General features: G+C 55.1%; 1 protein-coding gene across 2 annotated transcripts in view; it reads left to right on the top strand.

Annotated features, from left to right (window-relative positions):
• PRKCB (protein kinase C beta) overlaps nucleotides 1-25,750 on the top strand; it is a 164,486-nt gene that overhangs the window by 96,668 nt on the left and 42,068 nt on the right. For both annotated transcript variants that reach the window (XM_090024753.1, XM_090024752.1), the window contains exons 6-9: nucleotides 10,679-10,835; nucleotides 11,229-11,363; nucleotides 14,109-14,205; nucleotides 21,971-22,117. In XM_090024753.1, the coding sequence (XP_089880879.1) occupies nucleotides 10,679-10,835; nucleotides 11,229-11,363; nucleotides 14,109-14,205; nucleotides 21,971-22,117 (536 nt within the window). The remainder of the gene's footprint in view (nucleotides 1-10,678; nucleotides 10,836-11,228; nucleotides 11,364-14,108; nucleotides 14,206-21,970; nucleotides 22,118-25,750) is intronic.

Raw genomic sequence — 25,750 nt, forward strand, 5'->3', positions numbered from 1 at the left:
AGAAATCTCATTAAAATACCACTTGCTTCTTTGTATGTATTACTCCCTCCACCCAAAATACATCCCAGCCACTTGCGTGTGGCCGTGTACTTGGATCGCTTGGGGACGGTCCCCGGTCGTCTAGAAGGGGGGTAGGGGTCTGGTACCGCTGGCCTCGGGCACAAAGATAAATAATGTGGTTCTCCAGAGGACCAAATCGGGGCTTTTAAGATGCGGTTTATTCTAACGCCCAAGTCGATGGCCATTGCGCTTAATCCCAACTCGCAGCACACCGTGCCTTCGCTGGTACAGAAGTAAATGTGGTGTCAAAAGACCCTGCTAAGTAGGTAGGGCTGTGTATATTTATACGCATTGCCTCAAGCGAGAGGCAGAAGTGATGGAGTGTGACAGGGTGCAATTTGGCTAATGTCGGACCAGAGAAAATGTATTTTTGCAGCCTGTGTTCTGAGGTGGACTTTGATCAAGTATCTTATTAGAGGGAAAAGACTAAATGCTGAATAAAGTGGGAAATTGTAGCAAATTAAAATGCCATTAAGGTGTTGCACATTTTTGCTTCCATAACGTAGCGGCTTCCCGGCGTGGGTTCTTCTGAGCCCGCCGTCCGAAGAGCGGCGCTGGCTTCTCTTGGCCGGATGGAGGAACGAGAGAAAATGAAGTCAAGTCATTGATGGGGCTGGAGGTCTATTAAATGCATCGCGACTCAGCTCCTGCCTTTCACGGGCGCTGAGACAGTCTGTCCCACGTAGCTTTATCAGGGAAATTCGGCCTCAGACTATTAATGTGAGGGGCTCTCCTAGTGTCGAGCCTCTCCCGCCCTCGCTCGGTGCTGCTGGCTCCGTCTGAAGTACGTTTCCCAGCTGCACGAGTCCCTTCGGCGCGGCGTCGCATCCAGGCCGTGTGACGCCGATGCTCGCAGGCCGGGGGGTCTCTGTGCCGTGCCGGGAGACGCGGCACCCCGACGGGCCTGGGGAGATGCCGGGTGTCGGGCCAGCCTGTCCCAGCCGGTGCATCGAGCGAAGGGAACAGCTCATAAATCAGCAAGCCCTTTGCTGCCTTGACGTTTGTGGACAGTTTTGTGCCCGTTGCCTTTCTGGAGCAAATCCTACATAAACCATGCACCCCCGAGCACAGGCAGAGCAGCTCCAAGAGCATCTCGTTGCCCAGGGGAGCAGCGGGTTAGGGTTAGGGTTCAAGGGCTCTTCTGCCCTTTAAGGATCTAAATTGAATTGGGAGGGTGGGACGGGGAGGGATGGGGTGTCCCAGCTCAGCAGGATCAGGCCCTTTGGAGAGGCTCAGTGCTAGAAGCGCATGCATCTGCAGCTCCCTGGGGCGGGGGGCCCGTACCGGCCCCCTTCGGAGGGAGTGCCAGGCCCCGCTGCAGACCAGGGAAGGGCTGGCTCGTCCCCGGCCCTGCAGATGGGCCGTCTGGCCCCAGCAAGGTCGCCTGGGCAGCGCGCCCGTGAGCAGCCACCGCGCCGAGGCGGGGGGAGCCCTCCCCACGGGTGCCCGTGGTGCTCCCATGCGCCGCGGGCCTCGGTCCTTGCCATTTACCAAGCTGATGAAGTAAAACATTGACTGAAACTGAAACCAATTACGCTGTGATTAGATAAACGAGCTGGGAGCGCATTAATTAACAGCCACCGGGCCGGGACGAGGGGACTGTAATGAGCCCTGCACTCCTCCCGTGGCATAACCCTGTGCAAATGCGTTCCTCCGCAGGGTGGGCATGAAGGGGGTCAAGGCGCTCGGGTGTGACGTCGTGGTGTGGCACGTCTCGCTCGGGGGGAGATGGGGACCAGACCGTGGCGCCTCCCCCCCGGGCCCCCTGGGCTCCTGCCCCTGGGGCGGGGTGCTTGGAGGAGGCCGTCTGTGCGCTCGCGGGCTGGACCCCTCCTCCACCCGGGTGCGCTCCGGGGCATTTCTCCCCAAGCCCGGTACTTTCTCGCCAGGCTTTGCTGAGGGAGGCGAGCGCCTGCTCCCGCGTCGGTGCCCGCTGGGCCGGTTGGTCGAGCGACTAAAAGAGGTTGCCTGAATAGTTCATTGCAAACGTTGTGGAATGAATTGGCCAAATGTCGTCCGACCAGCCCTGCCTGCCCTGGCCCTGGGGGGCTTGGGAGCAGCTCGCTCGCCCGCACACCAGCAGGCTGGTGTGCCGAGCCCCGGGCTGGGCGGGGGAGAAGCCGCTTGTTGAGTCTCCGTCGGTGCCGGCGTGCCGTCCAAGGGCAGCACGGGGCTGCGGGAAGCACCTTGCTCGGTCTCGTTGGGCTGGAGGAGCAGAGCCGACGGCATCGGTGCAAACCCCGGCTGATGCCACTGTTGCTCGTGGATGGAGATGCTGCGAGGGCCCCCGGCACGTGGCTAAGGGCCCCTCCGGCTGGCGTGGCGCGTGTGCGTGGTGGGGCAGGCAGGCGACACGGCAGGTTGTACTTATGCACGTGGGTGTACTTGAGCAAGAGAGCACTTAGCTATTGATGCTTTGCACACGCACGTGAACACACAACATATGCAATGCACTCGCCTCTGTTGGAGTGGGGGAAGCGTGCTGTGCCTGTGCTGTCCTTGTCCTGTCCTCCACCGTTCCTGAGGAAGCCCCAAGAAGTTCAGGTCACTTCTCGCGGCACCCCCACGGCTTGTCCTCCGCCCCAGCTTCCCCCTGCTCTATGCAGCACTGGGGAGGCCACATCTGGAGTCCCGTGTCCAGCTGTGGCCCCCACTGCAGAAAGGATGCGGACACATTGGAGAGAGTCCAGCAGAGGACAGAGAAAATGGTCGGGGGCTGGGGGACAGGACTGGTGAGGAGAGGCCGAGGGAGCTGGTTTGCAGAAGAGAAGACCGAGGGGGATTGAACAGCAGCCTTCAGCCCCCTCGGGGGGCTGCAAAGAGGATGGAGCTGGGCTGGTCTCAGTGGGGGCAGATGCCAGGACAAGGAGCAGAGTTGCAGCAAAGGAGGTTTAAGCTGGATATTAGGAAAAACTCTCTCATGAGGAGGGAGGTGCAGCACTGGGTCGGGCTTCCAAGCGAGGCGGTGCAGTCTCCATCCTTGGAGGTGTTTAAGACCCAGGTAGACAAAGCCTTGTCTGGGATGATGCAGTTGGGGCCGGTACGTGACATCGGACTTGCAGGCAGGAAGGGGGTTTGGGAATGAGCCCTTCCTGCCCAAGCTAGCGTCCAGCCTCCGTGCTTGGAGCTGGGCAAAACGCTTCACCGGAAGATGCAGGTTGGGATCAGCTGAAACATTTTGCAAATGTGCATCGAAGTCACCAAACTGTTTCGGTCACAAGCTTTTTCTCGAGGAGATCCCGGCGTCTCCCTCTGATGGGCTCCAGATGAAGCATATTGATTTTTTCCATTTAAAATGTTTGGCTTTGGCACTTAGTTGCTTTTCTGCTCTCTGGCCAGGGCGGTTTTGCCTCTCTGCCGTCTCTAGCTCTGACGCTTCCTGGTGCTGCTCGGACTCAGCTCTCCTTTCCTGCCCAGTCCGAGCAGGCTTCAGGGGGACGCCCTGGGTCCCGGGAGAGCCCGGGAGGTTTGAGACGCATGGATGCATCTTCCTGAACTGCAGCATTGAACCCAATGCATGCTTCCTAAGCAAGTGTCAGCTGGGGAACCTAAATGAATTTTAATCTGATTGCCTTAAATATGACTATAATATTCCTTCTGCAGCAATAGTGCTTTTGCCTGAAGATGCATGCCGCTATTACAAGGTGAGAGAAGTAGGAATATTCTGTAATTTAATTTAACATTAGAAGAAAATCCTTAAATTGCTGGAATAAATCATGTCTTCTCTGCCGTTAGGCCAGTTCGCCCAGCTTATGTATCATGTCCCGCTCCGGCGCCACGTGCGAGATGTTGAAGAATTTGCTTTCATTCTCCTGTTTTCACTTGGAAAATTAGGAAGCGGCTTCAGTTCCAAGGAGGGGCACGATGCAGGTTTTGCGTTTGATGGCTGGATAATTATTTCCTCAATAACAGCGCATCTAGTGAGGCCTGCTGAGATGTGCCGTGCTCTGATTTCATGCTTCAGGGCAAAAACGGATGGAGCTCAAGGGTGAGGAGTTTTTTGCGCCTGGTACGTGATGTTTCGTAGGGGCCCGGTCTCGCAGGGCGTTGCGCCGGTTGGTGTTGATGGTGCAGCACTAGACGGGCCGCAGCATCGGTCTGATGCGGTTGGGCATCTCTGCGTGGGAGCTGGGTGGAGGTTGGACAGGGCTGGGTAAAATCACCAGTGTCTGACCCTTGAGAGAGCTGATCCTTCCCCGTGTGGGGGTTCCCATCGTGCCAGCACTGATGCACCATCGAAGCACCCCTAGGAAATCTGAGGAGTCCCCGAATTTCTCCAGATCTCTATTGTCGATCGGGCTTCATGGAAATCTTTTCGCTACAGCAGCCAGTGCAGAGCTCTCTCCAGTCACCTTCCCCAGCTGCTGAGTGCAGGATGGCTTTTATGCCCCTTGCTCAGGTTAGGAAAAGAGCCGGCCGCACCAGGCAGGCCCTGCCGCAGGTAGGACGGCGGGGGATAGCGGCTGACTCCCAGGGGCCGCTGCATCCAGAAGCACTGGGACACGGTGGTTTTGCTGGACTGGTGCAGCTGCCTGGGGTGGTTTCGTGTGCGGCAAACCCGAGCGCACCCAGTGAGATCAGCAGGTGGAACGGGTGATGTTTGCATTGCAGGAATCGGGATCTGCACAACCGTAGAGGAACTGCATTATTTGGGGATCACTCCCATAAATGCACTGTCCAGAGTCCAGGAGCGACTGCGACTCCAAGGACTTGGAGGGGCATCGTTGTTGCTGGATCTTGGTGCTAAAGACAGGGGCACCCACAGCATCTTCCCCCAAAATCAGTGGACCTGTGGCCAGGGGCATGAGACCCAAAGATGCTTTGCTATAATCCAAGCTAATTTAGAAAAGGAAACGACAATCCCAGCTGGAAGAAAGAGCACCGGGCATCCTGTCTGGGGAGACATTTCATTCTCTTAGTTTTAATTTTGATATGCACCTTAATCGGCAATATTTATTAATAGACCCCGGTCTCATTATTTAATAACAGAGGAGTTGGGTCAGAAGCAAGGGCGGATGTGTGGGGGTGTTAAGCAGCATGCGTTGGAGGGGGGATGTGTGCACATACACACGTACATAGCAGAACCAGGCAGATGATCGAGAGGATTTGAGCCAATGAACGAAGGAGTTAAGAACTAAATCAAGATAAAGGCACTGGCCTTTGGGGGAGAGGTCCTCACCAATGCACAGCGGCGTGGGTAGTAATATGCTTTTAATACAAACTGCTTTTTCACTCTTACAACTGGCATTTAGCAATTACTTGTATTAATTTATAAACGGCGTCACAAGTGCTTTTGGTCTGCTTTGGTTATGGGGCGGGTGCTCGCTGCTGGGGCTTTCTCTCCTTTCCGTACATTTCGTATTTCAGACTTCCACCATGTGGTTATGAAGATAGGCTTTTTCTATCAAAAAGGAGCAGATAAAAGCCCATCACAGCGATGAGAAAATATGTATTCTTCTCCCCTGATAAGGGGCGGGAGGAGGAAATCAGTCCCGTTGTAGTGGTGCGAAGCCTTCGCAGGGGCCTTGGAAATTAAACTCATTACTTAGAGATTTCACACAGCAGATTGCAAGGGCTCCAGCCCTTTCTGCTTGGATAGTACAAAGCTTTCTAGAGGCGGGTTTTGACGGAGAGTCCAAATTAACCTGCAGAGGAGTAACTGTGCATCTTCTGAAGCAGGGAGCTGGTATTTAGGTCTTGGCTTAAAAAAAAAAAAAAAAAAGTGACTAGTTTATTCAATGGCACATGAAAGCATAAAGGGCACGTCGCTGGTGTCGCAGGGGGCGACCGGCTACCGTTGGGCGGTTTCGATTCCCAGGCGGGCCGGTGGAAATAGCACAAGAGAACCAAGCGCTGAAAAGCCCGGCTGGGCGATAGCTGAAGTTAACGAGCAGAGCCGCCCGCCTGAAGTGTCCCGTCGACACCGTCCGTCTGGTTCCCCGGTGCATTTGGCGGGGTGCTGGCTGGGCGGGCGGTAGCTCAAGGAGTGTTGGGGTTCAGCAAGGACAAGTGCAAAGTCCTGCCCGTAGGGCCAAGCAATCGCATGCGCCGGCGCAGGCTGGGGACTGACTGGCTGGGCAGCAGCTCTGCAGAAAGGGGGGTGGGGGTGACAGGGCAGTAAGATGGATGTGAGCCAGCAGTGTGCCCTTGTTGCCAAGAAGGGTACCGACATCCCGGGCTGCGTTGGGAGGAGCGCTGCCGGCAGCTCGAGGGAAGTGATTCTTCCCCTCTGTTCAATGCTGGTGCGGCCACATCTGGAGTCCTGTGTCCAGCTGTGGCCCCCACTGCAGAAAAGATGTGGGCACACTGGAGAGAGTCCAGCGGAGGGCAATGGAAATGTTTCAGGAGCTGGGGGACAGGACCGGCGAGGAGAGGATGAGGAAAATGGGCTGATTGAGTCTGCAGAAGAGAAGACGGAGAGGGATTGAACAGCAGCCGTCACACCTCCCTGCCAGGGGCTGCAAAGAGGATGGAGGTGGGCTGGTCTCAGTGCGGGCAGACGACAGGACAAGGAGCAATGGGCTCAGGTTGCGGAAAGGGGAGCTGAGGCTGGATATTAGGAGAAACTTTCTCACGAGGAGGGTAGTAAAGCACCGGGACAGGTTGCTCAGAGAAGTGGTGGAGTCTCCATCCTGGGAGGTTTTGAAGACCTGACTTGACAGATCCTGGCTGGGACGATGTAGTGGGGCTGGTCCTGCTTGGAGCAGGGGGCTGCACTAGATGTGACCCCTGAGCTCCCTCCCAGCCCTCACTGTCCATGATATGAAGTGGAGTGGAAGTGCCTGAGGCTGCACAGGGTCGGTGCCATCATCACCGAGCATGGTGCAGCGGAGCCGAGCCAGCGTGCAAGCGAACGACCATCGTCCCGTGCCGGGCCCTGCGCAGACCCGCCCGGGAAGGGGGGTCCTCGTGCGGTTTTGAGTGTTCACCCACGCTGCAGGGAGAGCACGACGGAGGGTCGTGCCCTTACCCATGCTGTGCCACCTTCTTCACCGACGGGTTTATCCGCAGGACCAACTGCTAGCATTGCTTGCACCCATGATGGGCTTCTTCGTGTCCCGAGCTAGCCGGTGGCAGGCTGACCACCTGGGAAGAGTTTCACATCGGATCCTTTAATCAACCAGGCAGTTGCTGCTAGCGGCGTTTGCCGAGAGTCATCGCACGTGGCCACGTCCCTGCGTCCCCCCGATAGAAAACAGCTATGTCAATGCAAACGCTTCGGTGCAAAAAGCAGCTTGTGGATGTCAACTTCTGATGCTCTCGGTCCCGGGCGCTGCGCACACTTCAGTCTGGCAGTGACGAGCGAACCCTTTCGCTGGCGCTGGCACGCTACGCGCTTCTCGGTGCCGCCGGTGATGAAGTCGTTTCTGTCCCCTCTGTCAAAGGTGTGCAGCGCGGGAGGTTTCTGCTGCTCGCCTCAGGGCTGTCTCTGGAGCCGGAGGAGCGTATAGAGCTACAAAATCAACGACGCTGCCCAGGTGCCTTGAATTGGACGGCGAGCTCTTGCCGCGCAGCCCTGCCTCGCTGGCTGCTGCCGGAGGTGTCGGGTTTGATAAATGAGCTGGTTGATAAATGCAGATTTGATTGGTGGCTACGAGTTTTATTTCCACGGAGCCGGAAATTGGGCCACGCTTCAGGGGGACGCGTGAGATGGCAGGGTCGGAAGCATCCCCCCGCTTTGCAGCGCGCTGGGCGGCTGGGGTCCTGCCGCGGGGTGTCACCGTGCAGGGTCTTCAGGGGCCGCGACCCACGTTGAGCAGCATCGTGCACCCCCTGCGCGGGAGCAAGACGCTGCCCAAAATCCCACCTCACCCAAGTCAGGGGTGAAAGCCCTGTTGCCTGCAGCCGGGCCCTGATTTATCCCCTGGATGCTTGGTTTCCCAGCTGAGACCATGGGACGTGAGCTTGACCCCCCAGGGCTGCTGAGCCTCCCCGAGAGGTGAGCCCGAAAGGGAGAGGCGTCCCTGACCTGGCATAGCCCCTCGCAGGCGACGGAGCAACCCATTGCTCAGCCTGGCAATGCAGAGGCAACACGGGAGAGCATCTGAGCACCTTACTGTCTGCCCAGAAAGGACACTGGGTCAGTTGGGGAGCGATTGAACCATCTGGTTGGTGTCCCCAACCCCTGGTCAGCCCCGGTGTCGTCTCTGCCAGGAGCGGTAGTCGCGCCTGCCCTTCTCGGCCGCCCTCACGCCGCGCCCTTCACCCCGAGCATGTCCACGCTGAAGGACTTCTCGTGTCCCCCCGCTCCTCGTCCTCCCTGCGGCTGGAGAACAAGCCCGACCTTTCTTCCCATGCACGGCCCCGCGCTGGCACAGTCGGGGGAACAGATTTATATCGTTCTAATTTTATTGCATTTGCAGGCGCTGCAATCCAATTACAAGCCCTTCAGGCAAGCCGCACATCTCCCCTTCCCCCCCGCCGCCCTGCTTTCTCTCCACCGATTAATTCTCCGTGAATGCCGTAAAAATGATCTTTATCCCGTGCTCGCCCAGCACCGTGGCGACGTGGGTGCCTTCGCCCTCGGCATCCGGCACCTCGTGGAAAGGGCTTGGTTCCAGAAATTATTACGAAACTCCCTTTTGTTGGGGTAAAGTGACACGTTCATGCACGCCCTCCACGGCGACCCTCCACCCTTTGTGGGACGCTGCCCTTTTCTTCATCCCCGGGCGCCAGGTGCAGGGAGCGGGGGGCCGCACTTAGCGGGTGTTGTAGCACATTTACGAACAGTACAGCGCGAACCTTTGCCTTGACGTCCTTGCGGCACCCAGGGCTTCTCTCCGTCTCTCCAGGCCGAGAGATGCTCCCTCTCCCTTGTTATCTCTGGGCTGGGGCCGAACTGGACCCCCCGTAGCCTGAGGCAGTGCATTGATCCTGCATCTTCATTCGGGAGCTTTGCAGCAGAAGCGAGGGCAAGTCGACAGCTCCCCTCCCATGCACCGGCTCTAGCGTCTAATTCACTCTTCCCAGGGGTCACTTTGCCGTTTCCCTCGTCTTTCTGGGGAAAGGACGGTGCAAGATCTCCCTCCTCTTTGCTCTGCTCCGTATCCTTTGTGCTAACGATCGTGAACCCTAGTTTTCATCCATGCACTAATCTCCTGAGATTTTGCAGTCACGCTGATGCCCAAACTCACTTTGCTTTTGTTGCATTGCTTATTCTCTTTTTTTAACTGTGTGGTTGGCAGGACTGGACCGACCTGTTGCTGCTTCTTGTAAAGTGCACTGGTAAAGGCATCCAGTCTTTTGTCTCGGAGATTTACAAAGCTGCACAAGGAGGTTCATTGCCCGTTATGATGGGATTGAACCCTCATGATCTGGGCGTGGGGGGAGTGAAACAGCTGCCATTCATTTGGGGAAACTAGGGGCAAAATGTGCTTCTTGGTGAAATGAAGAAGTTGAAACAGCAGCAACTCCCTTCCCCCTCCGAATACCAGAGGTGTGCGTCACCACCCGAAGCAATAGCACGGGTCGGCAAAGGGGCTGTGTCGCTGGTTGGGCAGAAGGGCGTGGGGGTAAAGAAAATGCCCCAGAAGCGCAAACAGGGACGCCCAAGAAAGAGCAAGACGCTGAGCAGGAGCCCTCGTGGGACCGGTGTCAGACGAAAGGGGCTGGGAGCAACGGAAGAGTCCCTTGCCGAATGGATACCGCGGTGAATATGGCCTGCAGTAATTCAGGAGCACAGATGCTGTGGATCAGAGTGGAAGTGGTGCTCCTAAAGGCCGCGGGTACTAGGAAACCCCCTAAACCATGCGTGCCTATTGACCCTCCAGGAGGCAGGGAGCACCCCTTGTGCCTGAACCTGCTGGGGATGATATTATAACCACCGTTGTCACCGTCACCTAAAAGTGACATCGTTATTTCAGAAGGTCGTAGGCAGTCGACTGTGGGATTCGTGCCACAGGCAGTCGGCGAGGCCAGGAGTTTGGCCGTATTGACGTCTGGATTGCGCACTTCTATCCAAGGCTCGCACCGGTTTCCAGCCAGTCCCTCGCTCTGGGAGATCAGGACGGCGATAAGGGGCGGCTTCCCGCGCGCCCGAGGGGGTCTTGCGCTGCGGACGGGGTCCGCACCCCGCTAGATACCGATAGACCTGGGGTCTAACCCCGTTTGGCAGCTCCTGTGGCCTTAGCGGGGAGGGAGAGAGACGAGGCACCCGGGGAGCCCGCGTGCCCCGTGGGCTGCAGCAGAAGAGCGGGCGCGATGTATTCAGGAATTAGCTGGGGGAAACAAAGACTTTGAGCCCACTGTGTCAGCAAGCAAACTGCAGACCTGATACTATGGGAATACGGTGATTTTAATTATTAAAAGATCCCTACGGGTCTGGGGCTCCGAAGCGCAACAAACGGCCCCCTTATCAGAGAGAAAAAAGAGGCTTGTGAGTGGTCTGCAGACCTGAACGCGTATGGGAATGGCGGCTACCCACGGTTTTTTCTTTGCATAACAAGCCTGCGTCTCTTCTATTGTAATCTCGGTCTGCAATAATTCAGTTTTCAATCACCGGTTTCATTCCACCAAGTCATGAATGCCCTGAAACGCTTTCAAGGAAGCTGAGGAGCTGTGTATGCTCTTGTGCTTTTTCACATTGAACTTACTTGCCCTTTTCTTTCTTTCTCCGTAGTAAAAGAGGCTAAAAACCTAGTTCCTATGGACCCTAATGGCTTATCAGACCCCTACGTGAAACTTAAACTAATCCCTGACCCCAAAAGCGAAAGCAAACAGAAGACCAAAACCATCAAGTGCTCCCTGAATCCTGAGTGGAACGAGACCTTTAAATTGTAAGTACCGCAGAGCATTTTTAATCTTGTAAACTAGCCCCTCTTGCCCCCAGAACGAATGGGAATGTATTTGCTGTGCTTTAATTATTCAGAGAGATTAACCTGATTCAATGGAGAAGTAACTTTTTTTTCAGTTACATAAATGTGACTCGGAAACGCTCTGACTTCTGCGCCGTGCCCTGATCAAAGTCTTGCATTTCAATGAGAGAACTTCACATTCTGCGTTTGAAATGCACGCTATCGGGGAAATTAAACATTAGAGAGCCCTACTGTCGTTGAAGACCGTCACTTCATTTCATATTCATTTATTTATCGAATGCACAGGGGGAGCGTGTGGAAGCGTGGAGATAACTTCCACCGCCGAAACGCTCCTTTTTCGTTTCTCTCTTCCAGTCAGCTGAAAGAATCGGACAAAGACAGGCGGTTGTCCGTGGAGATTTGGGACTGGGATCTGACCAGCAGAAATGACTTCATGGGCTCTCTGTCCTTCGGGATTTCTGAACTGCAGAAAGCAGGCGTGGACGAATGGTAAGGGTCCAGTTATTCGGAAGCGACAAGGTCGTGGCCTAGCAGCGTCACCTCCTCTCCCCTCGGTGGAGAGTGCCCGAGCCTTTCTGGTGCACCTCACCGGAGGGATCTCGGTCGTTTCGCACCCAGAGGTCCCCCTGTTTCGTACAGCGTTGCTGCCCCTCGCCTCGTGCTGGTGCAAATAATTCACATCGGGAGCATGGATCAGGTAGCTGAGGTGCTAGAAGGAGATCAGCAAAGGGAGAAATTTCCCCGCATCGTGCACGCCCAGCGTGGCTTACTTTTATTCCCTGTGTTTTCGGGGTTGTGTTTTATACCTTGTTTGGGGTCTGGCCATTTTGGAGTGCCCAGGGCTTCTCTTGCATACGTGCCTACGGGAGACCCACGCGGCGTCTAAGTCGCGGTCTCGAGGCCTGACGTTTCTTCCCGCGTACTACCGTGCACGTTTCGTAAGGTCAAGCCTACGTGGCTGCACGGGAACTCAGAAGGCATCATCTGGCATCTCATTTTCACTCCAGTTTTTTAGCTCCGCTGACATACCGAAAGAGCCATTGTGTTGATCATAAAGTTTAAAAGCCAGATCAGTAGCTAGTTAAGAAAGCCTGGAGAAGAAGCATGAATTCTGTCTGAGGCTGTTGCCTCTGCAGCATGTGGACTCGCAGAAATGATGATTAGGGGTTTCTTTCAGTAAAAAGAAGAAATGCTGTCCGAGGCATGTAATTACTGTCACTTGTTACCATACGAAAGATGAACACAGTGGGGCCCATAAAACTCATGCTGAATGGGGCCTATTCATTTCCATTTTATCTTCCCCAGCAGGATACATGCCATTTTAATTTCCTTTTTTAGCCACCGATGCCCGAAAGCGACGTTACCTTTCCACGGGAAGAATTATCATTTAAAATCAGTATTGTATGCCTCTTGCAAGCCAAGAACCACATGGTATCAATTTACATGGCGTGAGGCAAACGGCCTCCTTGGATTCCCCCTTCTCCTTCAAGGCGCTGCCTGGCAGCTCTGCGGGGGAAGCACGCGGTCGCTGGTAGCTCCCGCTTCGCCGGGGAGGACGGCTCTGCAAACAGTGGTCAACACCTGGGACGCAGCTGTGACTGTTGTTATTTCTCACGAGCACTGACCTACCCCAGGGCGACATGCCCGTACATCACGCCGCGCCTGCCCGCTCTCTGCAGCCAGGCAGAGTCGAGCAGGCGCTGGTGAAGCCCAGTCCCTTGGGCAGAGAGGGGCTGCCAGGCCCCGTCTGCTCCCAGGCCGTGCTTCCGCATGGCCGCTGTCGTAGAGGTGTGGAGCAGCTCCGGGGAGCTGCTGTTTCAGTAGCCAGCAGGAACGTGCATGGGGAGACGACGCCCTTGGGACTGCTCCGTCACGGGGGTCATAGCGGGGCGCAGCGCTGTCCTCGTGTCCGGCCTTGCAGCATTTCTGCTAACAAAACAGCAGCGATGCTCTGCGTTTGTCCTCTGGAGCTCTGCGCGCACCTGACGGACACCCGTGATGCCGCCCTGCCCCTGTGGAAAGCAGCCCGGCGCTGGGGGTAGAAGGATGGAGGGAGGCAGGCGTGGCCCGTTCAGAGTCTGCAAAGCTGAGAACAGCTGCCCTGTTTCACAGCCCTTCATCAGAGATGTAGCTCCTATCCCGAAAACACCCGATTTTCGCATCCCTCCAGGGTGCACGGTCAGCTGCAGAAAGGCCCGTGTTGCGGCGCAGCGCGGGGTGCCACCTCTTTTTCACACGCGCTGGAAATGGTTTCCCACAGACTTTTAAAAACCACGTCAGCTGCAATCTCAGTAATTTTCCCGGCCGCGGCATTTGGCTGGGATAAGCCCCGGTGGAAGGCTCCGCTGCCTATTTCATATCTCAACAACTGCAGTTAATGGAGGAACAGCCTGTCCCTGTGTTATGCAAATAGCTCTTTGTTCATCTGCGGTAGACACCAGCCTCTGTAGATAACATCCAGCCGATCGCCGGTCCTCTCTGGCGGCTGCAGAAGAGAGTTCATTGATGGAGCTGAGGCTTCGCAAGACGCCTCCGATCTGAGTGACGCCTCCTGATTTCTGATAATTGCCAGTTAAAGTTTCTTCCCTTCCCTCCCCCCCCAGCTCTTTCTTTTCACGAGACTCTGGGCTTTGCTGCAGGATGGCACCTGTTGCAATGCTGCCGTCACGTGTACGAGCGCCCTCAGTAGCACAATCCTGCTGGCCTCTTTGCACATTTTGGGAGGTGCCCAGGCTGGCTCCAGAGCCCACTGACAGCAGTGATTTCCCTGGGCTTTTGGATCAAGCCCCTAATGTAGAGAAGGCTCCGGTGCCTCCTGGTGCGTACGCGCCTTTGTAGCAACAGCCTGTCACCAGCAACTCCCCGGAGGGAAAGTTTTCTGTGCCAGGGACAGAGATGTCACTCCCTGTACCAGCAACAGCCTCTTTAGAGCAGCGCAGCACCAGGGCACCCACTTGTTGGTGCAAACAGGGTCTGACTGTATTCAGGTTGAGCCGGGGGTGCGCCGGCTGCCCCAGCCCGGAGGTAGCCCCCCAAGACTGCACACCTGGCAATCTGGAGGGGGTGCGGAGGGGTGCAGTGCCTGAATGGGATCATTTAGGCTCTGATAAAGCTAGGAGATGGGCACGGGCCAGGGAGAACCATGCACAAAAGCCCAGCCAAAGATGAAGCCCAGCTGGTACCCGAGCTCCAGACGGGCCGTGGTGACGCGCTGCTTTTGCCGTATGCTTCCAGGTTTAAGCTGCTGAGCCAGGAGGAAGGGGAGTACTTCAACGTCCCGGTTCCTCCCGAGGGAGAAGAAGGAAATGAGGAGCTCAGGCAGAAATTTGAGGTGAGCGGACTTTTCCTGAATGCCTTTACAGTGGGGGGGGGGGGTGCAGGCTGCAGCGGGATCCTCTGATATGGTCCTCAGCAAAGGGCTTTGCTTTCTCGGGAGAAGTCCTGGAGTGGAGCAGCGCTCTTCTCCCCTCTTCCTGCCTGCACACGACGCAGCCGGGGAGACCCCGGGGCCGGCCCCCACTCCTCCCCTGGGCTGGCCCGGCTGCCTGCAGGTCATCCCGAGACGGGCTTTTGCACGGTGAGTTTGTCTAGCTGCGTTTTGATGAGAAACCACGTCAGGGAGTTCAGCGCTGCGTGGCTATACGGAGTGCAACCCGTGCAGAAGTTTGCTGAGTGCAGGAGTGCGTTTGGGGCAGGCACTTCAACCGTGTTTGCTGAATGGTAGTTTCCCCCCACCCAATGTTGGGAGGAGGAGCGTGGGGGAACGGTGCCGTCCTAGGCGTTCGCTCCACTTGCCCCATTCAGATTCGGGAGACGCAATATGCAGCTGAGGCTTTCTCCACGGAGCAGCCGTATGCTGAAGGTCATGGCAGGTGTTGCCCAAGCTGTCCACCCTAACTCGGTCTTCGCTGCACAAGTGCAGGGCTGAAGGTTTTGCACACACCTTTGAGGCTTGATTTCCCGTGCAAGCCTGGCTATGGTGTGTGCCACAAATGGGTGGTTTCATTCTCCCTTGCTTGCTCACGGGCTCCGTCTCTCTCGGCATCCGTGATCAATGCCGTGATAAAACCGTTCTGTGAGCCACATTTAACCTCAACTTGCACATTTAGGCTCTGTGCACTTAACGATTTTTGTGCATTTCTCTGTCCAATATCTGTTTAAAATAGCAGCGCATCTATATGGCTGGACTGTAGTGGCTTATCTCAACAGTTAGATGGAAAGGAAGCCAAATGCAGAATCACTGAGGCTTGGGGCCGGGGGCGGGGTGCACAACAGTTGCATGCTCGCTCTTACTGACACGGATGTGCTTCTTATTTATGGCCTGATGGCAGGGGTGGACCCAGGGGGTTGCACTGGTGCACTTGCACCCCTCTTTGATCCCTGCTGCACCCCACGTTTAACACCAACAGTCTGGCAGGCGCAGCAGCATTTCTAGTCAGGCCGGGCTGAGGGAGTCACTCCATGGTTATTATCACCTACCTGACCCCTTGTAAACCCTTCATTTCAGAGGTGTTAACGACCCTCTCTTCTTTTTAATGGTCTTGATTTTCCACCAGCCAAGCTCACCCCTGTTCCGCCATGCTGCTCCTGGTCACGAAGCTCCTGTTTCACAGCCCTGCACGTTGTTTTGAACTCCCTCCAATGAAGTGCTATTTGTTTTTTGCTTCAGTGTTAAAGTTTCTAGTTTATTTTTATCTGGAGAAAAATGTCTTGTGTTCTGCGTGGTGATGCACCTCACCGCGTGCACCCCTCTTTAAAAATCCTAGCTCTCCCCATGCCTATTGCATGTGCTAGTCTCTTGCCTTCTCTCAAATATCGTGCATTAATTTGGTGTGCACTTAATTTTCTTTGGAAGTGTGGGTTTGCTGCCAAGAGGAAAAGCCAGCGTGACGCTTTGGGAAGTAACAGACGTGCCGAGGGCTCTTTGTCAGGCACGGCAGACAAATGCTGCACTGAAGTGCCGGTCTGGATAGTTGCTGCTTGAGGGTCTTTGCAATACTGCAAGGTATTTGCTCAGTCCAGGGCTGAAGATATGACACTTACTGCACGCAAGAAATGATGATACAGTCGGGCTGCAGTTTTTATTAGAAGCAGCTTTTATTCCTTGTCTTCTGACACGCAGCTGCATGACAAGCTCGGCTTTGCCAGTTCATTTTCATCTTTCCAGATTAGATCTCGTCATTATTGTTTGGGACTCTGCAGTGTTCGTATTTGTCAAAACGAACGTAATGTAGCTGGAAGAGGAAATTCATTAAGCTAATGCATTTCTAAGGCTACATGTTAATTTAGGAAGGACAAAGATTGCGTCCTGTGACGGCCTAATGTGTTCCTAATGTCAGGACAACGGAAACATTGTTTGAAATGGCAATTTTACTCCCATTTTGATGCACAATATAATGATATCTGCTATAATCTGCTTTATCTGCAGCACACAAGGTTATAAATTAATATGATTAAGATGCATTAAGATATTGGTATCATTGGACTTGAGGCGAAGCTTTGGAAAGGGATACTTAGATAACTGAACGCTAACGAGGAATTGATCTTTTAGAGACACTTTGTGCTAAACTGGGAACTGGCAGAAAGTGCTGATGAGATTATCAGAGACTTAAGCGTGGAGAAATTAAGGCTAATGAGACCCCTTTGAATGTGCTTTCTGACTTTATCCTGTCTTCAGTACGGTTGCTTTACCCAGCACATTAAAGCTGTCCACCAAATTATGGGGGGGACGCTGCATCGATTGGACTTGACACTGATTGGCAAGGCCAGGGGACTGTAGGGCAGGTGGGGGATGTGGCCTTTTTGTGAAGCTTGCAGCAGGAGTGCAGCGACAGCGGTGGCGTCAGGTCCAGGTGTGTGAAGGAGGAGCTGAGAGCGAGCAGAGCCTCCTTTGGGCAGCTGGGGCTCGGGGTTCGGGGCTCTTGGAGGTGCCGCGCGCCGCGCCGACCTAGCTTGCTCCCTGTCTCTTGTAACCGTCGGGGTTTGCTGCCAGCTGCTTGTCATAACCCAGGGCTCTTCGGGAATGCTGGAAGTCCTGGCAAGGTCTTTTCTTCTGTGTATCAACTTGTGGCATATGGGGAAGGTGTACCTTCCTCGTGAGAAAATCCTTCCTAATGTCCAACCTCAACTTCCCTTTCTGCAGCGTGAGCCCATTGCTCCTTGTCCTGCCATCTGCCCCACTGAGAACAGCCCAGCTCCGTCCTCTTTGCTCCCTGCAGGGAGCTGAAGTCTGCTATCATATCCTCCCTCGGTCTTCTCCTCTGCAGACTCGGTCAGCCCAGGTGCCCTCTCCTCACCAGTCCCCCAGCTCCCGAACCATTTCCGTTGCCCTGCACTGGACTCTCTCCAATGTGTCCACATCCGTTCTGTAGTGGGGGGCCACAGCTGGACGCAGGACTCCAGATGTGGCCTCACCAGTGCCAACTCTTGCTGGCATGGATGTGTTTCTTATTTATGGCCTGTTGCCACAGGTGGACCCAGGAGGTTGCACTGGTGCATTTGCACCCCACTTCGATCCCTGCTCCACCCAGCGTTTGAGTGGGGAAAAATCACTGCCCTGGATCTGCTGGCAGTGCCCCTACCCATGCAGGCCAGGGTGCCGGTAGCCCTCCTGGCAACAAGGGCACACTGCTGGCTCCTGTTCAATTCATTGCTCACCTTCCCCCCCCAGGCCCTTTTCTGCAGAGCTGCTGCGCAGCCCTGCCCCGGTGCGTGGGGTTGTTCCCCGCTCAGTGCAGGACTTCGCACTTCTTGTTGAACCTCACGCGATTTCTTTTGGTTCAGTCCTCCAATTTGTTGGGGTCTCTGTGAATCCTACAACTACTCTCCGAATCCTGTATCTCCTACTCCCCCGCCCCCCAGCTTGGTGTCACCTGCAGACTTGCTGAAGGTATATGTATTGCTATAGCAGTGGAGCTCAGAAATAAAATCCGAATAGTCCCATTTCACACTCCCCATCGCTGGCAGCCCTTGACTTTCTTCATCATGTCCTTACAGCCTGGATAGGCAGGCCCTGAATCTCTGATTGAAGACCCAACTCTCCCAGTCACCTGTCTGCTTAGTCAAACTTTTGAGGAGGCCCTTCTAGGTCGCGAGCGTGCAGTATAGCGCTCATTGTCATGCAGCCGGCAGGCGTGCTGCCATTTCATTCAAAACGATAAGGGCTAAGAGGAATCCAGCAATCAATTTGCATTAGCCCTGCCTGAACTTGCCTCTACCTGGGCAGCACAAATCAATAGGGCAAAGTTTCGGTCCTGGTGACAGCCGTGCGTGGCGGAGGCAGTGGACAGCGGAGGAGCTGCGAGCAGGCGCTGCAGGAGAACGGCGATGCGTGGGCAGCTTACCAGGTCCTCACAGGCCTCCCATCCCATTTCACGTGCCACGTTATCCGTGGCACACCTGTTCATGGCTCGTGCCCGGCTGACATGCCGCCGGCCCCCCTCGGCCCAGCGACACTTCTGGAATAAACGCACCGAGGCTTGAAGCGTGTTTTCTTTAACGTTTATCAGGCGTTTGCAGGGACACCTTGATACGCGTGAACCTTGGAGCCTGTTGCAGAAAGGCAGGTGCAGCGAATGGATGGCATCAGGTTGGATGGGAAAGTGAAGGTCAAGTGCTTTTTTATTGTTATGATTTTATTTTTTGGTGGACAGTATTTGGCATGGTTTCCTCATTAGTCAGAGAGAGAGCGCATTAAAACAGCTGCGAGGTAGAGGCACAGGGCTGTTGATGAAAGACAGCAGACTGCTGCCCTCCTGCTTGGGGAGCGGTCTCCTTGCCTCCCCCGACTCTGCTTACAGAGACATTTCGGGAAAGGCCTTTTTTCTCCTGACCTGGCTGAACGCTACGCCAGATCTTCCAGGCAAGCGGTGCTGTGCTTCCCCCCCACTGCTGCCCTAGAAATTCGTGCGATGTCACATTCAGGTCACACGCAAGATACAATGCGATTTGAGGTGGCACTTCTCAAAGAACAAAAACTCCAGGAACTTCCAGCAACGGCTCGGGTCGTCGTGAAAGATCAGGCCTGTCATTGCAGTCCAAAGTTGGATTATAACTTGTATTTAGGAAACTGCCTCTTCCCAGGTCACTAGTAATACTTGAGACAGCTAAAACAAAGCCAAGGTAAATCCTTGACATTATTTTTCAGTCTTCGTGTTGTTCGTGTTACTCCCCGTGTTTCCCTGAGCAACAGAGTCTCACTTGAATGCACCAGAGCTCCTACGTTCAGGTTCTCCGTGCTAGCGCAGCGCCGCCGGGCCTGAGTGATGAGCATGGCAAAGGCAGCGCGCTTTCCTGAAACTGAAAATGTAGAAGGCCTCACGTTCATGGCAACGTTATAACTACGCTTAAATACTGTAAGTGTTTGTTTTCACGTGGGTGAATTCAGTGTCGGATGTGACCTGATGAGAGTGACATTTTTAGTCCCAGGTAGGAGTCCTGCGTCCAGTGTTGGGCCCCCGCTGCAGAACGGATGTGGGCGCGTTGGAGGGAGTCCAGGGGAGGGCAGTGAAAATGGTTGGGGGCTGGGGGACAGGACTGGTGAGGAGAGGCTGAGGGAAATGGGCCCATTGCAGAAGAGAAGACCGAGGGGGATTGAATGGCAGCCTTCACCTCCCTGCAGGGGGGCTGCAAAGAGGATGGAGCTGGGCTGGTCTCAGTGGGGGCAAATGACAGAAGGAGCAATGGGCTCAAGCTGCAGCAAGGGAAGTTGATATTAGGAAAAGCTCTCTCACGAGGAGGGTGGTGAAGCACTGGACCAGGCTCCCCAGAGAGGTGGTGGAGGAGTCTCCATCCTTGGAGGTGTTTAAGACCCGGGTGGACAAAGCCCTGGCTGGGATGATGTAGCTGGGGCTGGTCCTGCTTGGAGCAGGGGGGTGGACTAGATGTGGCCTCCTGAGCTCCCTTCAACCCCAATTGTCTGTGATAGGACGTGGGAGAGCTTTGCTCTCATGTGAATACTCTCTTTCATTGTGCTGTTACTTTTGCATATATAAAACAGCCTGGGAATATGACAGGTAACTCCTGCAAGCAAAAGGGCACCACTCAGGTCTGGCTTCCATGTTTCAAAGGTCAGCCGTGTTTCATTGCAGAGGTATAAATCCCTCTTAAAACAGATTAAATGCCAGCAGCGACGTTCTCCCACGGCCTGGCCGCGTGGTCCGAGGCTCCCGTGTCAAGGAGGCCGGGCGAAGTGACCCGGGCCGTGCCACTTGCATGTCCTTCTCCACCGGCGCTGGGATTCCCTTTCCAGGCCAGAGCTGCTGGTTCAAGATAAATGCTCTGTCTGCCAGGGGCTCATATTGGACACTTCAGAAAGACAGGGTAGAGTCAACGCCCTGGGGAAAGTTACTTGCTGTGCTTCCCTGTTCCCACCCCAGACAGAGGGACCCACAGGGAGCGCGCAGGTTTTATTCACCGTGCCACGGCTGCGTCCAAGCTGTAAGAACACACGATGGGTCCAGCTAGGTGTTGACCTCGGCTCTGGAAACGTTTTTAAAGCCTACACATAATCATGATAATGTAATGGGGAAGTGCACCTTGCTGGGAGGCTGAGTTTGTTGTTAATGCGTGTCCTTGGTTGTCACCGCGCCTGCAGCAAGCCTGGGACGGAGCGGCTGAATGGCACAGCTGCTCCTGGGAGCCCTCCTCTGCAACTGCTGCTGCAGTAAGCCTTCGGGATTTGCATCGTTTCTTCAGCTTCCCACGCGGGGCTTTCTGACACGGGGTGGGAGAGCTGCAGGTGACCTTGAATGGGGAATTTTACGGCCAGGAGAGCCTTGCAATAACCAATTAGCGGTAGCAAGGCTTGGAGATTACCTGCGAGCCTCCTATCTGGAGGAGCGGTGAGCGGCCGTCGAATTGAACGACTGGCATCGGGTTAATGGAATTTCATGCTAGACTGAGCTGCGTGCAGCCTCTACGCTGCGGCGTATTTCTGAAAATTAAAACTGAATAAATTGTGAGGGAGCCTTTATAAATTCTGGTTCAGCACGTTAGATAGTCACCGGACCAGAGGCAAGGCACCGAGCAAGCGATGAGATTTAGCGTTTAAAAGTGCGAGCGGGTTTTCTTCCCTTTTCTTTTTTGCATCGCTTCTTAATAAGCAGCCGCGATTCAGCTGGGTCGTGCGATTGCTTTGAGGAGCGGGACAGGGCAGCAGTCTGTTCTGTTTTCAAATGTATTTTGGGGTTCATGCATTTAGCCCAAACTGACACCGGAGTGCCCTTCTCTTCGGTATCAAGCGTGATAAAAATACAGCTTAATAAATCCCGCCACCCAAAAAATAACCCCTCCGCTTATTTTGCTGTAGTGTGTTTGTATTCAGCATGGCCCTGGTCGCGGTGTGAGACGCGCGGCAAGCCCAGCCTGGCATTGCGAAGGGAGCCCTACATCGTCTCGAACGTGTCACGCTTGACCTCCGCTGCCTCCCAGACCCACGCTGAGGCGCAGGGTTTAAAATCCGAGGTTAACTTGCGACTCGCTCTCGAGCGCTCCTTGGCAGACGGTCGAGTGCTGCCATCTGACAGCAGCTTGTGAGGACGAGCTGGAGCCACGCTGCTCGCGGGGGTGACGCGCGCCGGATCCCCGTCTCCCCGCAGGGGCGGTGCAAGCGCCCCGGGCAGTCGCTCAAACGGAGCGGGGAAAGTCCTAGCCGGGCGTTTCTAAGGGCTAGTCTGTGTGCAGTGTGATTGGTGTCTTTTCCCCTCTCGTCTCGCCTTCGGTATCTCCTCCACGTGCCCGTCCCGAGAGCTTCCCCGGGGACCCGAAAGCTGGGGGCTTGAGTCAGCCTTTCGGCAACACAAAGCCCTCCAATGAAGGGTGATGAGCAGATAATGATTCGTGGTCCCTCTCAAAGAGATCAGTTTAAAAGGAGTTGAACAATGTCACGCATGGTGTTGCGTTCACCTGTTACAGGGTCAGCCTCGGTGCTGTTTCTGCCATGCGTGCGGGAGAGACCTTCCATGGCTCAGCCTCGCGCGGCTTGTTTAACGTGGGGTCAGGAGGATCCTCAGTCTTCAAACAAAACATTTTGTCTTATCATTTTCTTCTCCTCTTTTTTTTTCCCCCACTCCCCACCACCTCCTTCCCTCTTGCAGAGAGCCAAGATCGGCCCGGGGTCTAAAGCGGCGGACGAGAAGACGCAGAACGCTATTTCCAAATTTGACAACAATGGAAGCAGAGATCGGATGAAGCTGTCGGATTTTAATTTCCTGATGGTGCTGGGCAAAGGAAGCTTTGGCAAGGTGCAGTATTTGAAGGGCTGTCCGTGCACCCATGGACAGCATCGCGTTTCGCGTCGCTGGTCTGCTGTGCTTCCTGCGGCCCCAGTGGTCCAGGCAGCACCTCTCCTATACCTGGGCATAGGAGCATGGGGAGCCGTGCCTGTCATCTGCATGAGTTCCCCGTCTCATTCGATGGTGGTTAAGATGGAACGGAGTTTGCATTTGAACTCGAGACGTGTAATCAGAGCGGTCGCGGTGCGACGGAGCAAGGGGTGAGAGCACCCGGCTCCACGTCCGCATGTTTGCCGTTGTCCGGAGAGGCAGGGCTCGCTGGCGTCTCCTCCGCAGTGCCGGCGGTGGGGATCGCGCTGGGCTGTGGCACTAGACACGGCCCCTGCCCAAAGCAAAACGTCTTGCTGCCGCTCGCGGGCTCTTTGGGAGGGAGCTGGTTGCGTTTTACATCCGGGAAGCGGGCGTTGTTCCCCACTCGCGCCGTGTCCTTGGGCGGCGTCAGCGGGAGCAGGGCACGGGGAGCGCGGGCTGTGGCGCTGCTCTTCGGGGGGCTGGGAAACGTCTGATGTTTCTCAGCGATGGCGAGCTCAGACGTCTGGTTACTTCACTGCAAAAATTAGAAATGCTCTTTGTGGAAGCAGGGCTCGGTTGTTCCCTGAAAAAGCTTTTCTTTCCTGTTTATCTTCCTCCCCCCCCCCCAAAACACACACCTGATTTAGTCATGGCAAACCTGCCTGAGCCCTTTAATTGACTTCACAGGATTGCTTTCGTGGAGTAATCGTGGGACTCAGCGTCTTCATTTGGTTTGGGGTTTTGCCAACTTTATTGTGATTTGCATTCCATGTTCCAGCTCAACTTGCTGCTTTAGCTTCATAGCCTAGACTAGGCAGGAGGGTGTTTTTCCCCCTTTGCTGGTAGATCAGTGCCGTGTTCTCTGCCGTGACAGACGCCCTGACATTCAAGTGTTTACTGAGGTGTTTTAATAGGGGTCAAATATTCCTCCACCTCTGTGCAAGTATCTGAGGTGGGCTGCCGAGAACGGACGTGCGGTGGCGCATCTCTTCCGGGCTCTGCGGCTCATCCCTTAACTCGAGTCGCCGCCTCCAGGAGCCTCTGTTTTCCCATCTGCAAAATGGGAATATCTCTGAACAGCGGTACAGAACGAGCCGAGATGAATGCATGCATTTCCTCCCCCAACCCGCTGAACTCGTGTGCGATGCTCCCAAGAGGAAGTCATCTGTGGAAAGTCTTGGCACAGGGTCTCCGGAGGGGGCTGTGGCTAATGGATGATTTAATAAAACCAAAGCCTCGGCGAAGATAAAGGTAGTCCCATTTGCTCTATTGCTTTTGCCTTTAAATAACAAGCAACCCCCACATCCAGAGCTCTAGACCCCCTAACAGTTAGCATCCTCCCAGCAGTATTCAGCAAACACATGCAAATTAATTCAGCCGAACCCGCTTCGAAGCCACAGGAGCATGCCGTGCGCGTCTCCCCCAGACCTAGCAAATAAATGCAGAAAGCGAGCGCGTTCTTCCAGCCGTTCAGCAGAAGGCGCTTTATCGCAGCCCTGAGCAAGGACGTTTGCAAACGGGGACGCTGGTGAAATCTTAACTGAAAGCCAGTTGTGGCTTTTGCCCCCTTTCCACCCAATTAATCCCTTCTGAAGCCTCCCACGCGGCATCTGGGAATTGTGGAGCTTTTCCTCCTGTTTTTAATTTGAGAAACTTGAACAACCCCCTCCGTTGGCTCCATGGCTTATATAATGGGAAAGTGTGACTGAAGCTGTTTTATGGAACAGACTGTTATAAATATGCTAATTAGTGCTTGTTAAAACAGAACATTGGCTTATGTGATTAGAGCCAGCTTGGTTCGCGCATGCGCCCACGGCTTACGGGGGTAGCATCCCCTGGCTTTGCTTCTCATCCTCTGCTTCAGAGACATCCCGTGCACGCGCTGGACTCGGCGGTTCCAGCTGCCTGCACCCCTGACAAAGGGGCATCCAGGAGGGCACGTCCGAGGGCTGAAGCTTTGCTGAGTTTGGCAGAGATCACGTCCTTAATCATCATTGTTATTTGTGTCCCCCGTGGCTTCAAGCCTGCACGGAGGGCCTCGACTCCCTGCCCCGCCGCGAGCGAGGTCGTGGGGCAGAGCTCGTGCAAACGGGCATCGCCCCATCACGCGGCACGTCGCGGTCTCGGGCGCGTCTCGTTCCCTGCAGATGCCCGGGCGTCCGGGCTCTGCCGGGCAGGCGTGAGAAGCGAACCCGGCCCTAAGCGCGCGCGCGCGCGTGGCTGGTTGAGCCGTAATTTGGGCCCATCACAGCCGCTTCTCGCAGCTCTCTCCATCTCTGCAGCCTCACCCCTCCACTTGCATGTTTTGCTGTACATTGTCAACCTCCTTCTCCCGAGTCATTGATTTTTAGATTCAAAGAGCCGTGCGAGTGTGATCAAACCTATTTCCGCAAGTCTCTGGAATAAGCACGTTAACCCTTCGGCAGCAGGAGCTCAGATTTGCTGCTTAGTATTCTCTTCGCTCGCCGGCGGTGGCTAGCCGGCATCAGGGAAATGCGGATATTGCCCTCGGTGGAGTTGAACAAACCTGTTCGCTTTTCATCCAGAGTTGGAAGCTCTCCAGTTATGATGCTGGAGCCTTCCCAAGCACATACGCTATATTACAGAAATAAATCAAGTTAAATATCAACTTATTGTGCACTCGGGAAAAAATATCGCGGTCGGTCTTCCAGAGTGTGTGCAGTAGGCGGAAACCCACGGCAAGGGCTGGCGTTGCAGCGCGGGGGATGGAGCCGTCCTCCCGTCCTGTTGCTGCCGGGGGACAGCTGTAGACTTGTCGGCGGTGCTGGGGGGGCACGTGCCCCAAGCGCGCACATCCCCCCGCCCAGCCTGGGCCCCTCGGCACGCTCTTGGGCTGGGCACCAGCCAGCGCGCCGACCCTCCTGGGAGGAGCCGACCAGCTAGAAATGAGGGGATTTCTCCTTGAACCTTGGCAAGCGGAGCCCTTGCCGTTGCCCAGGCCTGTTGCACTTGGCAAGGCCTCGGGTCATGTTGCTTGGCTCGACAGTAAATCTCGAAAAGTTAAATGCTGCAACTTGCTTGTATATTTTCAGCAAATCGCTGTCGTGCTCTCAAGCGGTCGGTCGTTCCTGGGGGTTTTCTGGCCAATTCCGTTGCTTCTGCTGTGCAGGATGAGCAGGGGGAGAGGGGGCTTGTAGGTCCCATGAACACTTTCAAGGTTGATTTTTACAAAGCTCCTGCTCTCCAGTGGGGCAGAGCCTGGACCTTGCAAGACTGTGTTTGCAGACCGAGCCCCGCAATGGGCTGGTGGTTGGGGCAGGGCACGCAGAGACACGGACTGTGGCAGTGAGCACCCGTGGTGACTCCTGCTCTTGCTCACCTGGAAATTTCGCCTGCCGAAGGGCTCATTAGCATCAACCTTTCTCATGGCAAACCTCAGCCTTGGAGGGTCGAGGCTTTCTGACGAATGCTCGCTGTGTGCATCCAGTTAAGGATGCCAGCAGGCTTCCTTGACCAAATTCAGTTGGCTTGATTCCTCCTCCCTCCCCTGCTTCCTTTTATATTCCCCTTATCTGTTTTTAATTCACTGCAAAACACATCGAGGGTTGC

This window comes from Crocodylus siamensis, chromosome 12 (genome assembly GCF_052110815.1).
Source record: "Crocodylus siamensis isolate JL-2025a chromosome 12, ASM5211081v1, whole genome shotgun sequence".
NCBI classification, from domain to species: domain Eukaryota; kingdom Metazoa; phylum Chordata; order Crocodylia; family Crocodylidae; genus Crocodylus; species Crocodylus siamensis.